This window comes from Dermacentor silvarum, chromosome 11 (genome assembly GCF_013339745.2).
Source record: "Dermacentor silvarum isolate Dsil-2018 chromosome 11, BIME_Dsil_1.4, whole genome shotgun sequence".
NCBI lineage: Eukaryota > Metazoa > Arthropoda > Arachnida > Ixodida > Ixodidae > Dermacentor > Dermacentor silvarum.
The window spans coordinates 92,116,901-92,139,284 of record NC_051164.1 but is presented as its reverse complement, the minus strand read 5'-3'; the positions used below and the strand labels follow the sequence as shown (position 1 = coordinate 92,139,284).

Sequence of the window (22,384 nt, the reverse complement as noted above, 5' to 3'; positions counted from 1 at the left end):
AGCCGAAATCCTGTGGTTATAGCCTCAGTTTCGAAAAATATCTCTTCAAAAATCTGGCAAAATGCAGTGATGTTACATTTAACGCTCGAGCGCAATGTATAGAACAGTCAAATCGCAAACCTGAGGGAGCCAATTTGCCACACCTGCGAAGTAGCTCGAGAGAAATCACAAGCACAATCGAACCCTGTGAAACGGCTTTAAACGGCCAAAAAGTCAACAGATCTGCAAAGATCAATTTTCCCTTTATTTGTCCGTCTTATTTTGACATGAATATATAACGACGCAACCTTTTGTACAACCCCGCGAAAATATATTGCTGCACATGGCGAAACACTTGGAATGATTCATAGTCTCAAGACGTTTCCCGACGTCACCGAGTGTAGCTAGACTGCTAAAACATATAGCGTGAAAGGTCGGCGTAATTTCTTTTGACATTAGGCTAGTAATGTACCCGTATATCTCCTATCATCGTTTCCCGAACTACCTGCCAATGGCCGATCTGTCAGCCTGCAATCAGGCCCGAGACTCACTCGCCTTGTGGATTGTAATTTTTGCTAGTTAGATATACGTTCACATTACTAACCATAAACATTAAAGCCAGCATGTGTATACGTCGGTTCACGTATTTTTTTTTTTAATGCCAAAGAATCACAGTTGGAATTTTTCTGTTGCTGTCTCTAAACCTGTCTAACGTTTGCGCCGCCGGGCACTTACATGTCGTGCTGTGATTGTACGCATATTGATTTTGAAATTAGAACGCACCTTCGAGTCAACGTCGAAGCCATGTTTGGTAACTATAGCCAGCGCAAGTCAATATAGCGAATTTGAGATATAATGTTGCATTATTCGCTTCATGGGACCTGTAACAGATACGATATACATTCAGCCATTGTTTGTAAATGGCTTTGTTCTTCATTGGAATGGGTGGCACGCCTGTGTGCAAATCTTGTGGAAACGAAGACTATTAAACGCCTTTGTGCATTTGTCCTCGGTACGAAGTTCAATGTGAACTTCTCCGGACAGCATTTATCCAGTTGTACTCAAGATCGTTTTCGGAAGCGAGGATCTTTGAACCGTAGCCGTGTGCATCTTGCAGCATAGTACGCTTACGTATTGCCCTTTTTTGCGAAATACCGCGTTACAAGCAACGTGGAGGGTAGTTGGTCGCGCCATCTTTCGAGTCTTTGTCAAACCACAACGCATTAGACGCATTTTTGTCTTGCATGAGTGCTCTTGCCAAAGAAAGATTTAAAATAATGCAGAAGATCTAACGTGTTAGAATCTATATATAGCGACGTTTTGCGTGGGTGCATAGAGAATTGGGGAAACATGAGTACACGCACGCACACACGCCCGCACACACAGCCCACCACATGCGCACACACGCCCGCACACACATGCGCACACACAACACACACACACACACAATAGCGCGGGCGCACAGAAATTATACCAGGCCCTTTTTTTTTTTTTTGTTAAGCAGAGTTCCCGAGTACTAACGAGTACGACGAATGCCTTGAACGCATCATGGTTTCAGAGGCCGCATACGTACGTAACGCAATTCAAATCCATTCTATCGGCAAGAAGCGTTTACTTCCTCATTGCCGTGCAGCCGTGGATGCGCGAAGGCGAGCTTTCTGGTTCTTTTTTTTTCTCAGCAACATTTAACTCTGACAGTGCGGTATTTTTTTTCGCTAATATTTATTGATCTCCTCTGTCTCTCGGTAAGACGTTGATCTCGCGACAGGTTCGCAATTTTTTTCACGGGCGTACGACTGTATCTAATCAGGCAACAATTGAAAAGTGTCCCCACTTCTCTTCGCGATTGTCGCGTCCATGTAACGGCCACCCACCGCGACGCAGTGATACGGCAGTGTCCGCCCGTCGTGTCGCTTTTCGCCACCGACTGAATATCGCGCGTGTGTGGCATGCGTCTCTACGCCGCAAGCACGGCGTGCAAGATGCAAAGCTGCATGTACTTGCTGCGAGAACTGGTGCGGCTCTGATCGAGCATACTGTGCCGGAAACGTTGTGTTACACGTCCCTCCTAGTAAAAGAAGAAAAATGACACAAAAGTACCTGCCACATGTAATAGATTGCTAACGGCGTGTTTACGCAAGCAGGTGACTGCAGTATAGTTATAGTCATTGCTATAAATGATTTTTCCTGCTTTGGTTCCACACAGAGGCACAATATCTCCGCCATCATCAACAGTGCCCTTGGTGTCTGTGCTTAACGGCGCTCTGGCATACACTACACTAATACGTCTGCGCTATCTTTCGATTGACAACTTTCTTGTGGAAAGTTGCGGTCGGGGTCAAGCGAGAAGACACTTCGGACGCGCTTTCACCGTCCACCGCATCTCCCGCAGGCGTGGCGTGCCCACGTCAACGATCAACCTGGATGTTGCCACCAGTGAGAATAAGTGAAAGCCGCCGGCTCAGTGAAGGCCCCTACAGATGACAGGAGTCAGAACCGTTGAGAACCCAGGTTCTGTGAGAAGCCAGAGCGGGAGCCGCAGAAGCGTGGAGGCAGCGGTCAGGGTGGCACGGAAAGACAGACGTGCACAGTTTGATAACAGCCGTCGAGCTCTGCGGCGCAAACCACAGGCTCACTGGATGGTATTTCAAGCGCTTTGTGGTGGTGAAGTCATGCACCAAAGCTTACGAAAAAAAAAAAAAAGGCAGAAAAGAAACAAGCTGCCAGGTTCGTGCTTGCGCAAAGTCCAGGAATTGAAAATAGCGTAAAAGGTATGCGCCGGAATCAGAAATGCGCAGATGGGGGTTGCAGTGCGTTGCAGTGAAGTGCTCAAGCGGCAGCAGAGCGGTGAGTTCGCACTGATGCTTAGAAATGTAGCTAAGCAGTTTGTACGTATGGGCGAGGACAATTGGTTGCATAGCTTGTGAAAGCTCGTGTCGCGCGTAGGAACCGGGAACAACAAATAAGTAGAACATGAAAGCGAACGTGTTTCTTCACTATTTGCTATCCCCCGTCGGCTGTGCTTAATGCAATTAAGCTTTCGCAGATTGCAAAAAGTCTCACATGGTTTACCTGTACAATCTCACGAATTGACGTTCTCTGACACTACTCTCGAAGTGCAATTTTTTAATTTCTTTTTATTGCGTTAGTTTGCCGTACAACATCAAACCAGGTGCACATGATTGAGAATTCCATAAAGTCTAAGATTAACTGATCGTAGCCTCATTAGCGAAGAATAACTTGAACCGGCAGTTTGCGATAACCCTATTTGCCATTCATTCTGTGTAGTGGCTTGAGAGGTAATTACTTTTAAACGTAGCGATTCAGTGAGAAATGCGCTTCGCAATAAATTCGCCAAATTTTTTTGTAAGTCTATGAACATCATGTACGGGAGCATCTCTAAAAAGCTTTTACGCCTCGATTATGCGCCTAAATAAAAACCTACGGTGCATAAGCTTAGGTAAATTACACGTTCACTGCGCTTATTTTGCTGGTAAGATCCTTTTCTTTAAGGGTCGCAGCCAAGATAGTTTATACAATAAGATTACGACACGAAAATTTTGCGCTACTGTGGTGACTGAGCCTGCATGATTTTCGAAGGCTTCCTGGCTGTTCAATCAAAACTTTCATGCAGCCGATTCCATTATATCTTACATTTGCTATATGGAAACGGTAAGTCACCCAGACTCTAAATGATACCATTCAACGCTTTTCAGAGACACCAAGATGAAAACAAAAGTTTTGGAATATCCGAACATTTTATCCAGGGTGGATAAACTCATGTCAGAACACGTGGACTTAGCGACGCACGTAGTTCCGAGATATAGCTCATGATAAGGGGGAAATTTTCATCTAACTTTCTCGGCCGGAATCCATGACTCTGCGAGCGCTTCTTCAATCTGCTTTCCTGTAGCTTATATGCACCGTAAACTACCAACCACGGTGGAATTTCTTCCCTCACAAGAGTTCTACTGTCTTTCTCCGTATTCCTTGCCTTCTACACATTTTTTTTTTCTTTTTAGATGTGCAAGTGGATACCATAGATAGTTTTGCAAGTGTAAACCACGTTCGCAAGAAACCAGTACGGGTTTCACCAGTAAGCCTTTACAGAAATAATTACAATCGACAAACAGCAGAGATAGCGCCCGTCTTTGTTTCCAGCTACTATTTTCGGCACTGCGCTAAAGCATCGCAATCCTAATGCATCTAGTTGCAAACATTCGCTAAGGATATATGCGTACGCTGCTTGCGTCACGAAAGACTGCATAAACTGTGCGTGTACTATCGTTTATTTACTTAGCGTCTATAATGGAGCTGTCTATTGTGATCAATATCATGCAGCGTAATAAGAAAGCGGTATATACTCGTATATAGAGAGAATGCTGTTTAATATATTGCAGACAATTGCTGGTGTATATGTGGCCTACACGCTACTCTGCTTAGGGAAGAAGATTGGGGACAGAAAGACCCCAGGAGGAGGAGGGCGATAAGGCGCTAAATATGCTGGACAGGGAACGCGAATTACGCACTCACGCTGTTCAGAGTCACATTCTTTTTAGTGCGGTTCAAATGTTTCGTAATTCAAATAACCAACCCACACAATCACAGTGCTCAATGCTTCTTGTTTACACTGCGAGCTAACCGTATACCTGTGCTTAATGGCCCAGATCTTTGTCTTACCACTGACTTCAGATCAGTATTATTTCGTCACACAATGACCATGAACTTTCAAGATAGTATACAGCAATCCTTTCTATCTTTTTTTCTAGGCTTTTCTAACCGAGCCGTCTTCATACCATGACACCTTTTTTCCGCCACAAACATTCGATGCATGCATAAGTCCTGATGCAGCATAACGTTTCTGCAGTAGTATTTAATTTTTCCGTTCCAGTTTCATTTCGTCGTGCTAAGCTTGAAGATCTAGAAAAAGCTGTATCGGCTGCGCGTAATCGGCTCGGCATTACTAACCGGCGGTTTGTTTTCAACTTTAACGGCCTTTTTTTTATGTTGTAAACAGCAGGAGAATGCATTAAAGCACAAATACACAATCAGTCATTGACGTATGCCATAGCAGTATTCGCCGTTCCTTTGAACTACTGCTGCGTGACTGATACGAAACCTTATATAGATGCGAATCTGTATTACATTGCGACCTTTATCGTTTTTGGAACACCATAAGATAGACCTTTATGCGCAGTTATTTTTTCTTTCCAGCCCTTTCCCGACTTTAGACGAACTGCGCCTTGTGTGTGCATGTTACTAATCTGGACACTTGTTTTCATTTCTCTTCTGTATCTCTAGTTTCCTTTGTGTAAAGTAGCAAACTGAGCAGTCTAGTTATTCTCCGTGCTATTCCCCTCCACCCTCTCTCTCTCTCTCTTCAAACGACAATAAAAAAAGTCTACTCCACTCTGATGCATTGCATTATGTGTGAGACATTATGCGTATTATTTACGCATGTATGTGTAACCTGTATATCTGTATATCTCTAACCACGTATATATTTCTGTCGTTTACAGTTTACAAGCTACACAATTTCGGAATAGCGGGCTCTTCAGTAGTCAAAACTTCCCACCCTGTCGCGCAGTTAACGAACGACACCAACATACACGAGGTCACTACAGCGCCAAACCATCCAGTGAGCCTGCGGCCGTGCGTCGTACTTACACCACTTGAACTCGTAAAAGTCGTAGTGGTCGTCGTCGATCAGGTTCGGCCTGGGCTGGCCGTCGTAGGAGCTGAAGCGGCACATTTGGTAGCGCGACGAGTACTCGACCGAGCGACAGTCCCTGGAGTAGCGCCGCATGCACTCGTCCAGGCACTCGTGGAACGAGTACGCCTTCACCTCCACCTGGTGCGAGCCGTCCAGCCGCTTGCGCCGGTAGCACTCGAACGTGGCGTTGTTGAGCAGCACGTCTACGCAAGAAGAGCCCACAGTTGGCGCGCGCATTCGCTAACACACACGCACTCACGTTGGAGACACGCTCCGAAGGCGCAAGGGTAGCGAAGGCAAGGCTGCTTCCCAGCGAAGGGGTCATGGCGTGGAATCGAAAGATGCCAGTGGAAGAAATGACGCAGCGAAGAATGCGAAATGCGAGAGTGCAGCGAAGTGAAATAGAAGCCGCTGTAAAGTTTGCAAGCAAATTAAAGCAATGCGCCTGCGCAGGAGTCCGCTTTTCTTTGAGTCAAACCGCAGTAAGGACAGAACAAGCTGCGAGTCGTCCCGGAGTGTGCGCTGGTAGCACTCGAACGTGGTGCAGCTGAGAGCCACGTCTAAGCAGGGAAAGCCGAGATGCTGCGCGCACTCCGTAACCATCACGAAGCACTGCGCTACATGTCGCAACATGTACCGAGGGCACAAATGTAGCAAAAAGGCTGGACTGGATGGACATCTCCGTTCCTTCCGTAAGACTGCCTTTCAGAGAAGGTCATTCACAGAGAAGGTAATGATGTGAAACAAAAATAACTACTGCGTGGGTAGAGACTTGAAATGCGCAGCTGCTTGCTGTTTAAGCAACGCCCCCACAGGGAAGCACCTGCTTCTTCAAGGGCAAACGTCAGTGAAGGATGGAAGGCAGATGTATCCGACGCACCAGCGAAGCTGTCTTTCAGAGTAGGCTCTATTAGAAGAACGCCACATGAAATGGAAATTTGAAGAATTCTAAAGCCGTCAAACGAGTGCAGAAGAGTGAAATACGTAGAGCTGAAAAGCTGTAGAAGCAACGCGCTCAGCAAGGCGTTTGCTTATGTGGAAGACAGCGGTGCAGCGCCAGGAAGCAAAGCCATCTTCGATCTCGTATAGTTTTTTAACCTCCACTGCTCACAATCGAAAGACTGGAGCGGGAAATTACGAAGTCACTCCCTGTATTCCCTGTGTTTTATTGACCCCGTTGTTCACACCGGAATCAATCATCGCTCAGGTCTCTCTCCAGTTCATCTCCACCCTTTTCTTGCCGCAGCAGTATTTGAGAAACAAACGGAGTGGTACACATAGTTTCGGTTCTTACGACAGTCTTATTGAAGCACTGACGTAATTTTTGTTATTATCATCACCATCACATCCATGTGCACTTCTGCACAAAGGCCGGCCACAGCGGCCACCATTTGATGGGGGCTAAATGCGACAAACGCCCTTGTCCCGTGCATTGGGGTCACGTTAAAGACCCCCTGGTGGCCAAAATTAATCCGCAGTCCCCCACTATATACGGCGTGCCTCATAATCAAATCGTGGTTTTGGCGCGTAAAATTCCAGAATTCAATTCACCACAAAGGCCTCTCACAGCGATCTTCAGCAACACATATCTTGCGCCAGCTGACTCCGTCACATTCACGCCGATGTCGTAATCTCATCGCACCAACTAACGCTCTGCCACTCTGAAGTGCGCCTTTTTCCCCTTTGGCACCCGTTCTGTTATTCTAATCAATTAACGAATATCTGCTTTACGTATTATGTGAGCTGCACAACTCCATTTCGTTCTCGTAGTCTTAACTAGTATATCAGCGACCCACGTTTCGTCACTTATTCAAACTACCATCTTCCTGTTCGCTTCACGCTAAGCCTATCATTATCGCCTTCCATCGCTCATGCTTGCGTGTTTCCTCGCTTCCTCTCAAGTTTCTTCCTTATCCTCGAAATTTTGGTCTCATTGGTGCACTCCCTTTGTCGCGCTGTATTCGATGCAAAGACAATCAATGGCAGAGCATTTCTTGCATTTTGCCAGTCAAGCTTTGACGGATGGTCTAAAGGCTGTCGTCAAATTCCCGCATGAACGTGCTCTGGATTTGAGATATGTAGAGGCTTTGCTGTTCGTGAACCTTAACCACCCCCTTCGTCCCTTATAACCAACATTTTTCTCTTTTTCTACATTTACTTTACTGAGGCTTACCTCTCAGTTTGAACGCGGTGAGGAAAAAGGTGAGTGCGTGTGCGCGAGCACAGCGCTTGTATTGTTTCGATATCGCCTTCGTCTTCCTCGACACCACGCTGTTAGTTTTAACCTCAAACCAGCGCAAACTTGCCCACTTCTCTATCTCTCAGGTTTCCCACCATAATCTATCTATCTATCTATCTATCCATCTATCTATCTATCTATCTATCTATCTATCCATCTATCTATCTATTTGTATATCCCTCTATCTATTTGTCTATCTATCTGTATATCTATAGCCTGTCTGTCTTCTGTCTGTCTGTTCCTTCCTTCCTTCCTTCCCTCCTTCCTTCCCTCTCTCCCTCCCTCCATCCCGTGGGGGTCAATGCGGAATCTTTGATTAGCTCTGCGCAATAGTTTCGCGACGGCAGTTAAGACAGGGGCTGCCGCTCCGAGAGCGGGTCTCGGCTTACCGCGCTCGGAGCTCCCGCACAGCACCCGGTAGAGGTCGCCCGTGCTGCTCTTGAGCGGCTTGTGGCCCTCGCTGCCTTCGCCGTAGCCCAGCGGGTCCTCGTCGTAGAGCGTGCACGTGCGCGCCTTGTCGTCGAACAGGAACGAGCGGCAGAAGTAGCCCCGCTCCGACAGGCTGCGCGTGCAGTAGTTTGAGCACTCCTGCAGGTCACGCGTGGAGACCACCTCGCGCTCGAAGGCCCCGTCCAGCTCCTTGCCGGCCTCCAGGATGAACGCCGTCGTGGTGCACAGCTGAGAGCCTGTGCGACAACATGGTATCGGTCCGCCATCTCGTACTCTACGCAACTGAACAGCACATTGCAAGATGGCCCCCTTTAGTCACGAATTACAATAGACTATCAATAAATGTACCAAATTTGCGTAACTTTATTCCAAAGCACCGTGGACTGCATAAAAAGCAAGCCAAGGTGGTAGATTAGTGCTTTGTGCATTCTCTAGTGAGTTATCGCAGTTACAGAGTCATTAAACATTTACTTATTGTGCCGTCTGTCAGGCTGCGTGTTTATATATATATATATATATATATATATATATATATATATATAAAGAAATAAACTCCGGGCTCACGGCCATGTAGAAGTTAATTATTGTCTGCAAGCAGTACCAGACAAGAAAAACTGCTTTTTTTTTGTCATTTCTGATAGAACGCGGCATGTCAAACGTCCAGTTAAATATTGCAGTATTTTAAGCGAGTGGTTGTCTAGAGATACGCTGCACTCTGAAGTGAAATAGAGCCACATTAAGTAAGCTGACTGTCCGTGGTTTTTTTCCTTGCTACCATTAGGCAGAAATAGCAAAAATAGTTGCGTACTCAAATGTGTGCACCTTTATCGAAGGCGATATACCTCTAAAAACGTTCAGAGCCCTTCCACTATGTGACGATGGAAGATCAGCGAAGCTGTTGGTTTTGTTTAACTACATATTAATTTTTTTTTAATTTGGTGGTTATGTTAAATGGTTGAAAAGACACATCACATAACTTCGTTGCTTACTTTTGTCTTGTTTTTTTTTTATTTCCATTTACTTGGTCACCATATTGATCATTGCCTTATGGTCGCTGTGGTAAACTGCAATTGGTTGCACGTCGATTCTAGACACATTTTTGATAAATGTGAGATCAGTGCACCATCTGTTGCGTGCTGTTTTTGGCACATCCAATTCATTGCAATACTTTAAGCCTAAACGTTCCAACATGAACGACGAGTTCCACCTTCCGTCGGGTCTGCTGATGTCAACGTTAAAGTCCCCCACGACGACGATGGATGTGTTGTAGAGAGACACCCAACTGAATGCGTCAGTGAGAAAGACTTTGATCTCTCTCTTTGAAGTTGCGGGAGGGATGTATACCGCAGCAACTACTGCTGCGCCATCTTCTAGCCTAGCGGCACAAACGTGCGCACAATCCGAGACGGTGGCATCATTTACGACTGGCACATCGTACGGAGTGGCACTCATCCACTTCGTCTTTGCACAGATGGCGACTCCACCCGCCCGGGACTCGACGCTCTTGTTGCGTGTCAATCTCGTGTGTCCATTCACAGACAAGGTAGTTAAAGGGCGCGTTACAGGTCCCCGACCCCACAGGGGTATGTGCCATTGAGCTTGGACCCTTTCTGCACAATCACCAGGATCGGCCCACATGATGATTTGTTTTTGTCAACATCTCGGACACATTTTTTTTTCCAGATCCTAGCTATAGACAGCTTCGTTGTAAAACCACAGAAAAAGCAGAACATTTTTAGTTCTTTTAAAATTTGTTTGAACAGGAACGACTAATAATCATCCATTGACATTTCTTTCATGTCATCCGGAAAATACGATTTTCCTCGTCTTAAACGAAATTGTCACAATGTAAAGTGAAATTGCTGTGAACATGCGGTATGACTAACGTTACGTGTGCAAATGAGTAGAATCAGCGGAAAAAAAAACGAAGAAAGAAAGAAAATCCGCAAGCCGGAGCTAATTTCAAGACAGGAAAGTTCAGTGTCCACCTGAACGTAGCACAAAGAGCTCTGCAAAATGTTGCATTGTCTCACGCTCCATCAACGGCTAATATCTTGGTCAACCTGCGCCGTACCGGAAAGGCGAGGGTTCAGTGCTTGAGCCCACGCGGACGGGCGGAATTTCTCTCGGAGTTCTCATTTTATTGTGTAACTCGTGATGTGAGTACAGTGCCGTCTACTGCTGTGTAGAGCGCGCCGAGCGGCCGGCTTTGCTCTGCAGGGCGACACCTTGGCGCAGTTGCTGGGTCCGAGCATAGTGTGCCCAGGAGCATGCGCGGCCTAATAGACATGTATAACTGCTTCTGACGAGTGCCGACGTTGAAAAGCGCCTTTGTTTACCCAAATCTGCACTCAGTCTGAGGGCACTTGCGGCACGGAAACTGCCCTACAATGAAGCGTATGGGCTGATAACACGCGCCGGCCTTCAGCAATAAATGAAGCGCGTTCGCGCACTGTTCGAGATAACAAAGGCGCTCACGAACATCACTTCTGGTTAAATGCAACACGCGCAAGTTTGCATGTTTATTCGGCCGCGCATGCTCCAGGGCACGCTATTTCGGACCCAGCAATCGCCGCCAGGTGCCGCCCGCGGAGGAAAGACGGCCGTTCGCCCGCACTACACAGCAGTGGACGGCACTGTACGTATAGACTACCTTCTCACCTTGTGCAAATTCTGCCGTACGTTGTTATCGAAGACAATTAGGCTCGTTTAAACATTCAGTTCACCGACTAGAGCCGTCCTCAAACTTGCTACAAGTTTACGCGGCAGATCCTTCGAACTGCACCTCATTCTTGGACTTCGAAGCAACGCTGCTACTGCTTTGAGTGCAACAAAATCACTGTTAGTCTCCCTATGGGACACTGGGCTGAACCACGTCGTTTAATTGCCTGTTACCTTGCGCGCACCGTTTGTGTGTGTGTACGATGTAATAATGCGTGTCATTTTATACGTGACCCTTATAGGCACCGTGCATTGCAGTTTGAGCGCGATCTATGCGCCACTACAAGTGAAGCTTTGGGACGGCCAGTGTCAAAAGCAGCAAAACTGGAGAGACGCTATATACATTCGCCGTGATACTTTCGATCGCTTATCACGAAAGAAGACTGTCCGAGTTGTGAAAATATCAAAGTGTGCATGCTCTGCATATGATAGCACGCGTTCGCAATCGATATGAGCAGCGGGAACAATTGTGAGCTTGATATCGTCAAGCACAGGGCATACCTCTCAAATGAGCGACGATAAGGAAGCCGTTGTCGTTCGGAATGGCGTATTATTTTCATTCGCCTCTCTAGCGGCCGGCGTTGGCAATACTGGGGCGAAACATGAAATGTCGTAGCGCCATCTGAACAGTGAATGGTGCCCATGGACAGGCAAACATCACCCATTCAAGGACGTCTCACTCTTTAGAGTTGCGGAGTAGAAGCCGCTAGTCGTCATAGCGGAGGCCAGATGCAGAGATGTTTACTACTCTCCTCAACTGTGTTCAGCATCATTGACGGTGACAGAAGTACTTGTACCATGGCCACATGCCTCACAAGCCCATCAAGCGATACGTGCTGCAGTTCCCGAAGTCGACAGACCTCAGTGAGCGACTGTAGCTTCAATCAGCTACTCCGGACAAAGCAACACCCTCATTGTTTTATTCGTTTTCTTGTTTAGAGCGATAGCTCTACTACTCCAGGTACAAATCCAGAAAACGCCTGGTTCCGTAAATCTGACCTTCCAACTCAGCCAAGGTCAGAGTTGGACTTAGCCTGCCTAATGCGTTTTGGACACGCGCACGCCTCGGGGCAACAGCAAACATTTAATAAAATAATGAAAATAGGTCCTATGGGCCTTCATATTTTGATATAAGACAGCTTATATTGCCCCTGGAAAAATGTCTTCCCAGCAATGAATTTGTGTTTAAAAGTGAAGCCGACTTCAAGGGGATCGGTGTAAGCTTGGTCTTTGTAAGCTGGCTTTCCTAAATGTGTTGTTGTAGTGAAGCCTACTCATAAAGAAAAATGCGATGCGAACGGGAATGCTATCGCGTTTCAGTTTTATAGGCGAAGCTTAAGCGTCCTCATTTTTATTGCGATAGCAATTATATGGTCACTCCAGGCGCATTTCTGCCGTCGCCGTGAGGTTCCGTATAAAGTCCACGGGCGATAACATCGTCGCCGCGCGCCGCATGCTATATGTGCGAGTGAATGCGTGCGAGGGTGAGCCGGCGATCGCGGCTCACCGCGCACGCAAGAGCGAGAAACGGGAAGGAAGCGCGCCGTCTTGCAGTAGCGCACAACGCTCCAGAAGGAGGGTAGGCAGGTGGGGGGGGAGGGGGGTTACTCGGCGCGGGAGGGGGGGGGGGGGGTTACTCCACTACAGCGTTTTGACAGCTCGTTTCCGCGGCCATCGAGTGAGACACGTTAATGTTTGCTTGTGCGCGCGTGACACCATGCTTGTTAATTCAGTTAGTGTGCCTATGTTTACAAGCTTATACGGCTGATAAAACTACTATCCTAACTTGGTATAGATGTCCACTAGTTTTCTATCGCAATCGAAGCTTCGCCTTTCGGGCGAAACTGCGACTGTTTTTTTCCCCCTGGAATGCGCTCATTTCGGTTCGTCTGAAAACTCCACGTACGTCAAGAAAAAATCCAGCAGCTTCTCCCAATTCGAAGGTGACAGACGGCGCACACATGTCATCGCTGCAGTTGTTGATCCAGACGGCGCAGAACAGCGTGCTGAAATGGCAGCTGCTGCACTGCTCCGGTCGACATTTACGTTGGTGAGGAAAAGAGCGTGCACGGTATCCCCACGCTGCTCCATATAGCATGCGGAAACTATCGTTTGTTCCCGGTCGACGCGATGGCTGGAAGACACCTGTATGCGAGTCGCTTGTAAGGCGGTACAAATAATAATGCTCCGGAAATCGCAGGCGCCTGTGCACATTTTGCGGACTTGGCACCCGACACAATGATTCAGAAGCGCCCTTCACTGACATTTTAGAGCTCAACCGCGATATGCATCATCGAAGACCTTTTTTGATATCAAGGGCGTGCAACGTCAATCATGCTTCTCCCAGTGGTCTAGAAATGGAAGCGATGTGCTGATTTGATAGCCAGTGAGATAGATAGATAGATAGATAGATAGATAGATAGATAGATAGATAGATAGATAGATAGATAGATAGATAGATAGATAGATAGATAGATAGATAGATAGATAATTGTTGATTGATGTTAATTAAAACTGATTCATTCTTTTATTTATAAAAGCTTATTTGTCCGAGCCATCGGCGCTCATACCGCGTCGTCATGGCATGCTTTGGGTGTATTTCTCTTAATGTGCCATATGATATAGTATGATATAGTATAACCGGCGCCTTCACACGCAGCCTTGCAGCGGACAAAGCACACAGCCCGATGCGCAACCTTTCACGCCATCTGCCATTTTGCCTTGTTATTTCGCCGCGGAGAATGACGTCCTCTAAGCGATGGCAGTGTTTGTATTTGAGGACTAGTCTGCTTCTGACTTTAGTTTTATCTTTCTTTAATCCCCCCCCCCCCCCCTATTACTCCTGTGAAAGGCGGTGTCATTTAAAGCACTTCTCGTGGATATTGCGCCTTTTGCACGGAGGAACAGCCGGAGAGATAAGTTAGAAATGAAAACAATTCGTGGCGTCCTGACCGATGGTTGTTTATCTACAGAAACAGATGTATCGGCTTGCGTTCGACGGCGTTTGTAGCAAACTTCAACCGTTCTAGCAATACGTTTCCTCTTTTTACTCCTTTCCATTTTCTTCCTTTCCGCAAACGTTTGATGTACATAGTTATTCCCCTAAATGGCAATCACCTTTAGACCACGTCTAACTGCAGCTTTTCCACCGTCCCCCTTTTTCAACGCTGTAGAACTTTAGATGAAATGAACGTTCATTCGTTATTGAATTTCTAGTCTAGATTATACTCGACAAAGGTCTATCATGCAACTTCAGTCAGTCTGCAACCTGAAATGCTCTTCCAATTCGCCACTCTAGTGATGTTCCTACGCAAACATCCGATGAGTGGAATCACCTTGCTGTGCGTACTACTAACATTTGTAATATGCACATTTAAATATATATATATATATATATATATATATATATATATATATTATAAGGTGGCTATATGCTGAAGCCATTTAGCTGTATTCTGCCTGGTACTGCCTATTTTTGGTTATTTTTGCACAAACTCTAACACCTCCCCTCTCAAATGTCTTTTGGCCCTGAGGATATAGTAAACTGCTGGCTCACCGAAATGTTTTGCCAATGATTCCGTCAATATATATTAAATATTTAGAGTGCAAGTGGCTGCGGAAGCAATGTCAGTAGGCGCAGGTGGGTCGAAATGAGTCAGAGAGAGAGAGAGAGAAATACTTTATTCGTTAGAGTGGGGAGCTAGTTGATCGGCTCCTCAGGAAGGCCAGTCAGAGGCTACCAACCACAAGCGACCTGATGCAAATATACGCGATTGTACCCTTGCGAGAGAGGAAAATTCTGACATGTTCTTGCACTCCAGTGTTCCCTCTTTCAGCGGACCCCTCTGTACGTGCGTGTACAAGTCTGTGCGCGCGTGCGTGCCGAATGTGATCATTTCGGTGCTAGAGTCCCTGCTATCTATACAGTGCAGGGTACAGAGAACTCCGGGGCTGCGATCGTTTGACTTCCAAGGGAACGACGAGTTGTTACGCGGATTTTTTCTGATGCTCGTGCTTATGGCTTCAGACGTTCTTATGGCACTAGTTAGCACGCGTTATATTTCTAGACGTCCATCGCATTTGTCTAAATGCATGAAGCCACTGAAGTTTCTGCGCACACGCCTGATGCAATTATGACCGTTGCAATTATAACGCAATAATATGTAGAAAATGATTTATTTTGCAAGGTGGCAAAGTAGTTTGAAGTGAGAAGGACGAAGCGTAGGCAAATCTGTGTACTATGCCCATCATTTTCATGCTGGTTGAACCGCCGTATACTTACAGCTGCCGTAGAAACCAGTACTAGAGTTCCCTCTAGTAACTTTAGTTGAAAACTCCATGGCGCCAACGTGGCCTTCGAGATTCCGCGCGGAGCTTTTGATAATAAAATCTGCGCGCGTGATCTCGGACGCCGTGCCGCCAGCCAACCCGGAATTAGCTTACGGCAGGGCCTCTCGAGGGCAGCACATGTGCTTTATAATCAGTTCTTCCAACGCCGGAAAAACTACGGTGAGGAAATAGGTAATTTTATCCAAGTCTAAGAAAAAATGCACTAAGAAAGTGCTGCTGCGACACCACAACAATATATACGTGGAACTGCTACCGTGAAGGCGTTTTGATTTCAGTAACCGCAAATTATTATCGCATGGCTATGCGAAGTATGACTTACGACCGTACTGCAGCGCAGTGAACGCATCGCGCCAAGCAAACTACAGGCTGTGGATGACCTCGGCTGGTTAACGAACCACTGATATGGAACCACTATTAACACTGTGCTGTAATTAAAACTGCGTTGGATTTCTATGTACTTTGAAGAAAAGTTTGATCTGCAATCGGTGAAACAAACGTACGCTGCAACTCCGAACTAAGTGGTAATGCAGATCTCGGGCAGAAGCGGACAGATACACACCTACAGCCAAGCACGAGAAGGCGGTCTTGGCGCTGAGCAGCTTACTGTGCGCGTGTATGCTAAAATTTACCGGGGACGGCCCATAGACAGATAAACCATGACAGAGTCTCAGTGGTTACGTGTTTTGGCGAGTTCTATTGCGATAGCAATTATATAGAGACTTCAGGCGCATTTCTGTCCTCGCCTTTGTCGTCACCGTGAGGTGCCATATAAAGTCCAAGGGCGATAAAATTGTCCCTGCACGCCTTATGCTGTATGTGCGAGTGAAAGCGTGCCAGGGTGAGCAGGTGATTGCGGCTCAACCTCGCGCACGCAAGGGAGGAAAGCGGGAAGGAAGCGCACCGTCTTCCGTCGCGCGCAACGCTCTGGGAGGAGGGGAGGGAGGGGGGCGTTCTACTCCGAGCGGCCCGGACCGCTGTATATTGAAAGTCATCTGTGACGGGGACCCAGTCCGCCGTGTGCTGTGTTTTCGCGGCTTAGTTCGCGTTGGTGCGAAACGCAGCACGAAGGTCAATTCGCTCGGTCCTGCTGCCTGCCGCGCTTCCTCACTCCAGCGTTTTGACAGCGAGTTTCCGCGGTCACCAAGTGAGTGTGCTCATGTTTGCTTGCGCGCGCATGACACCATGCTTGTTAATTTAGTTATTATGCCTATGTTTACAAGTTTATACGGCCGATAAATCTACTAACCTTACTTCGTATAGCTGTCCACTAATTTGCTGTCGCAATCGATGCTTAGCCTTTCGGGAGAACTTGCGACTTTTTTGCATCGAAGAAAGAAAATATGGTCGCTATCTGCGCGCTTTACTGCAAATTACGCGTAAGCGTGGTGGTACTATACGCAAGTACAAGAAAAAAGTATTCCTTACCTTTTACATTGGTGTCGTCAAGTGGCGCACGGCTTTGACGCTATTACATTATTGAATAAAGGTCGGGCGCCCATCCTCCGGGCAATTCCAAAAAAGAAAGGTTCCGTGTTAATCTTGTTTTGCGCGAAGATATAAGTATAGATTTCTTGAAATGTTCCTCTGTGAATATGGGCTTCGAGCAAGGTTGTGTTCTTAGCCGAACAACTTGCACTGCGACATTGTTTCAGCTTGAGTCCAGTACAGCGCGATCCACAATCAGATCGTGGTTTTGGCACTTAGGACCCCAGAATTTTTTTTAAATTTTACTTTTGTCGTCGCTCCAACGTCACCTGAAAGCGTACACAACGAGCAGGAAAGCGCGCACTCACTCGGCAAGCAGAGGTTTTCCATGTACTCGGCATTGGAGTCCGGCTTGAAGCCCTTGGGGTTCATGTACCGGGTCTCCGGGCTAAGCCGGCACTGCTGCCCCGCGCGGTCGTAGGTGGCCGACCGGCACACCAGGCTCGCTTCGGAGAGGCACTTGTCCTCGCATTCGGTGCGGTTCGTCGCATACACCTCCTTGTCGCCGACGCCATCCATCCGGTAGCCGGGGCTCCGGTCGAACACGTACAGCCGGCTAGAGCACTCGGTGATCACTTTGCTGGCTGCGGGAAGCGCATTCGAACCAGGGTTTCTTTTGAAAGAACAATGGCGTATCCGGGACAAATACTACACCATTCACCCCTTCAATCATTGAGTCTTTCATTCATTATCATCAGAAGCAGCAGCATCTTTATGTCCACTGCAGTACGGAGGCCTGTCTATTTCTCTCATCTATCGCATCCATTTCGCCCTCCCCTGGTACAGGGATGCCAACTGGCGATAATCTCTGGTTTACCTCGCTATTTTTCCTTTGCCTTTCTGTATCTCTCTCTCTCTCTCTCCCAGCGATCTCTAATCACCCCTGTCTTGCGCCAGCTGACCCCATTCTTACGCCTACAAATTTCCTAATTTTATCGCAACACCTAATCCTCTCCAACACCTAATTGTATCACAACACCTATTCCTAAAATGAAAATTTCACGAAAGTGGTTGTTCGCGGCCGAGAAATACAGTGGACCGCGAGCTGGAAACCCACTAGAATTAGCAAAATAGTGGAACACGCCGAGGGACAATTAAAATATTGAAGAACTATCGGCAATACCGGTAAATATTAGTTACATGCTAATTAATTGACTACTTTACTAAGTTACTAATTAATTGACTTCGCAAAACGAAAGAAATACCACAGACTATATAGGCCACGCGATTCTCAACACAGCTGATTTGGTTTGTGCCTCCTAGCACACTCCGTCGTTTTTAAGACATCGGTTAGTTTTAGCTGGGACACCCTGTATGTATATATATCGTGAAGATACGCTGTGTACGTTCTGTAAGCGCGATTTACATGTGTCAATAGGAATCGTTTTATATGTTACGTACTGTTCAAAAACTCTTGTAAGGTGTCTTATGTTTATGTTACATTACTTGAACTTTCTTCGTGTTTTTCTTTCTTTTTTTCTTTGCATGCTTTCTTCAAAAAGGCTGACTGCGCTGTCCTGAGCTCTTGTTTTCTAATTTGACGTTTTACGTTGGATTCATATCTAGCCTTTAGCTAAGGATGCTGCTTTTTTCTTTTCTTTTTGTATTTAAATTGGGTATACCCAGACAGCAATACATTGATTGATTGATTGATTGATTGATTGATTGATTGATTTGTGGTATTTAGTGGCGCAAAGGCCAGGTATGGCCAAAGAGTGCCATCCAAGTGGTCATGCGGTTTCAATGACTTTTGAACGAGACGGATAGATGAATTGCAATTAGGTAGACGTTACTTGGCTGTAAAGGGGTCTAAAAATCAATCGCCGTAAATTGCGTAAAATAGATGCGTATTAAAATAATTAGCATGCGAGTGTTACGCCCACTCATGTTAATACAGTGCATTCAATCCGATAACGAAAGCAGTTGTGATGGCGCTCACAGGAGAGGCAGACTTCGTTGAAGTGCCAGGCGTTGTTCTGGCGCACGAGCGTCTCTCCTCCGTCGGGCGACGCCCTGTCGTAGTAGAGGTAGCACACGGACTCCTCGAACTCCACGGGAGCCGAGCCGGCGGACTGCGCCGGAGTCGGTGGTCTCCGGCGTCCGGGCATGAAGTCGAACGACAGGCACTGAGCCACGGCCGTCGTCCGGTCTTCTTGGCAGCGACGGACGCACTCCTCCAACACCTTGATTGGCTGCTCGGCGCGGGTGATCTGCGCGAAAGGACCGATGGCCGAGGTCGTCCGGTTCACTCGGTACAAGCAGTTAGTGAGCTTGGAATTCGGTAAAATCGTAAGATAAAAATTGAAAATATTCTCGATATTTGGGATCGAACATTAACCTCGTGACTACGAGACAAGGGCTTTAATATATATGTATACTGCACCAGTTTCGAGATATTAATTTTCAATGTGTCCGGCGAAATTCAGTGGCGTTCCAGTTACTTCGTTTACGAAAACGCTGTTTTATGCATTGAATCACAAAAGTAACTGGAACACCAATGCATTTCGTCGGACACGTTGAAACATTAATATCTCGAGACTGGTGCAGTCCAGATAATTCATTCCATGTCAGGGAGCCTACATGCAACGCTATTTTCCTACTCACCGGCTATAATTTGTAGATTTAAATGTGTGCTGTAAAATAATTAAATAAAATGTTAGAGTATTTACGTTGGTTATTTATTAGGTATTTTGATTTCTCGTATAAGTAATGGCCGCCTCATCGAGTAATTTAGATCGAGCATTAGAACTGTGCTATCGGGCACAGGCGATATTTTTTAATTTGGTGCAATTTAAAAAAACGCTCTGTATATATGGTACTCACAATGATGACTATAAAAAGAGTCTTGTCATATAGTTTTTTTTTTTAATATACATTATATGATGTTTACGAGATGTTGACGTCTTTGATTGGAGTCGGGTACTCCTTTTTACTTAGAAATAGATCTACTGAAGGCCACAGGAATTAAAAACTCGCATGAAAAACACGCTCAAATCAAAGTCAACTCATAGAAATACGGAAAACACACTTAAAGTCAAGGTACATAAATAAGTGAAGCGCGCTCCGTCTTAAAGTCAAGTAACGAAATTACACTTCAGACAGCTCGCAAGAAGTGTCACACAAAAAACACTGAAACGCATATTTCAGTCACATAAGTACACAACCGCCGGAGCACATAAATAAGCATGGACTAAAGTTCTCCCCGTTCAGAAAGTGGTTATTAACTTGGCACACTAAACGTAGCATCCGAAAAAATCCCTTTCGTGATTGAAATTAAACCCGAAAAATCTGGAGGACGCTTAAGCTTCGCCTTTAAGAGTGGAACGCGATAGCATTCAAAGATCCCTGGCTGCTCATCAGGCTTTTTTTTTTTTATCGTCTACTAAAATTACAGACCGACGCTGTCACGTCTGTAAGCCGCACTTTACGATTTTTCTGGCGGATTTTACTTCGAGAAATTCAATTTTTGTACACCAACGCCATGCGCCACGCGAAGGGCCTGCCCGGTCGGGGTGGTTCGGGATGATGTAGTTCGGCATGATTATTTCCGCCAACGACGCCAGCGCTTACGCCGACGCTGGATTTTCTGCGACACGGGGCCCTTAACGCTGTCCCGTTAAAACACAGAGACGTTTCGGGAGGTTTCTTGATCACACTGATCATGAATATATCCTAAACGTTTCCGCGTGCGTGTGAGTAGTCGCTATATACAAGACGCGGTCGACCTGACCTATAGTTGCACGGAGAAAGGTAACGCTAGCTCTTTCAGCTTCCCACCCTTACGTCTCAAGAAAATGACAGTTACTTTCATTATGAAATATCAGAAAGGCAACGCTCTCGAACGCTACGCATTCGCCACCGCAGCCGCCAATGCGAATTGGCCATTACTCGTTTCCTCTAAACATTCATCTTGCTATGTGAAAACACCGCCGAGAATGACCGCAGCAGTTGGATCGATGGAAGCAATTACTTCTGTTCAGAACGTCGACACGGGACCAAGGCTGCTGCCCCTGTGCCTTGTACGGCCAACTTCGGGTGTTCGTGCAATCAGAGTGGTAATCTGGGCTAATCATGTTTTTTGACAAACTGTCAGATTCAGGACTCTAGAACGTGAAAGGCTACATTTCTGGCGCAAGCAATTTCGTGCCAACGTAATTAAGCGCACTCTTTTTCATTCTTTCTTTTTCCTTGAGCGTGAACTGTCAACGTAAAACCAACGTCAGGGTGAAATTATTCCTTTCTTTCCTTCTTTCTTTCCTCCTTTTATTATTTTTTTTTATTTCAGACATTACCCGCAGCTCCTTTGTTGGCATTATTGCGGGGGGCACAAACATTCATAAAATAAATCCGCAGTCTTGCGGCCAACCAAATCTGGTGGCAACAAATTCCATGCGGAAATCGTTTTGGGGAAAAATGAATTTTTGAACAGATCGGTCCTGGGGGTGTATGGCCGAACTTCAAATTTGTGATCCAAACGGGAGGACTGATAATGCGCCGGTCGTAGATAATCTGAAGCATTGATTCCCGTTTGCTTGTTATAAATTGAATAAAAAAACTTAAGTCTAAGATTACGTCTTCGCTCTTTTAAAGATTGCCACTTAAGGTCTCTTTTCATGTCTCTAGAACTTTCGTACCGATCACACTTCCCCAGAACAAATCTGGCTGCAGTAGACTGAATACGTTCAAGTGCACCAATATGTACCTTGTGAAACGGGTCCCACACAGGACAGGCATATTCCAGTATAGGTCTCACATAGGCATGGTATGCGGTCTGTTTAACTTCTTTAGTCACATGTTTAAGGTGTCGTTGTAGAAAGCCAAGGGCTTTTCCTGCCCTGCTAACAACAGAAGGGCAGGAAAAGCCCTTTCTCTTTAAGCATTGCATCACAAACAGACATCATCAAACGGAAAAGCAATATATTACGTATACTGCGTGGAGAAGTGTTGATTGACTGTCGAGTGACGGCGTGGGGGAGCAACTTTTAAATGAATACGGCAATGGACAGCAATAATTCACCTAGCTGACCATAATTTTTCTCTTCCTCTCCAAATAACTGAACACTGTAAGATTCTTTGGTTGCTTACAAGAACATATTTCGTGCTTGATCCATGCAAAATAGTTTATGAGCTTGCAATATGACCACTCTGTTTGCAAGCGAAAAAAATAACAAAAGACGAAAAAATAAATGAAATAGGCAGCATGTTTAGATTCCGCTAATTATTGTATTTCCCAGTTCGTTTTGTTTATATAGCATCTTGAATACGTTTAAACGCAATGATATATACACCACTGAAACCGCAGTGCAAAAGTTTCACTTTTTTTTTATGTCTGAGTGCGTTCCGTGCAGATTATACGGAATAGGGAGATGTGCAAAATTCTGCAAGTGCGCTTCTCCACACGTCTCGTTTGACCAACAGAAGATGGCGGAAGTCGCCCTATAGAAGCG

The 22,384-nt window shown here is 46.1% G+C and overlaps 1 protein-coding gene across 1 annotated transcript in view; it reads right to left on the bottom strand.

Moving 5' to 3' along the window:
• The window catches only part of LOC119433495 (uncharacterized), a 69,488-nt gene that overhangs the window by 28,297 nt on the left and 18,807 nt on the right, over positions 1-22,384 (bottom strand). Inside the window, exons 3-6 of the mRNA XM_049659436.1 lie at positions 18,877-19,147; positions 17,246-17,521; positions 8,321-8,617; positions 5,647-5,895 (exon numbers count right to left, since the gene is read on the bottom strand). Coding sequence (XP_049515393.1) covers positions 5,647-5,895; positions 8,321-8,617; positions 17,246-17,521; positions 18,877-19,147 — 1,093 coding nt within the window. The remainder of the gene's footprint in view (positions 1-5,646; positions 5,896-8,320; positions 8,618-17,245; positions 17,522-18,876; positions 19,148-22,384) is intronic.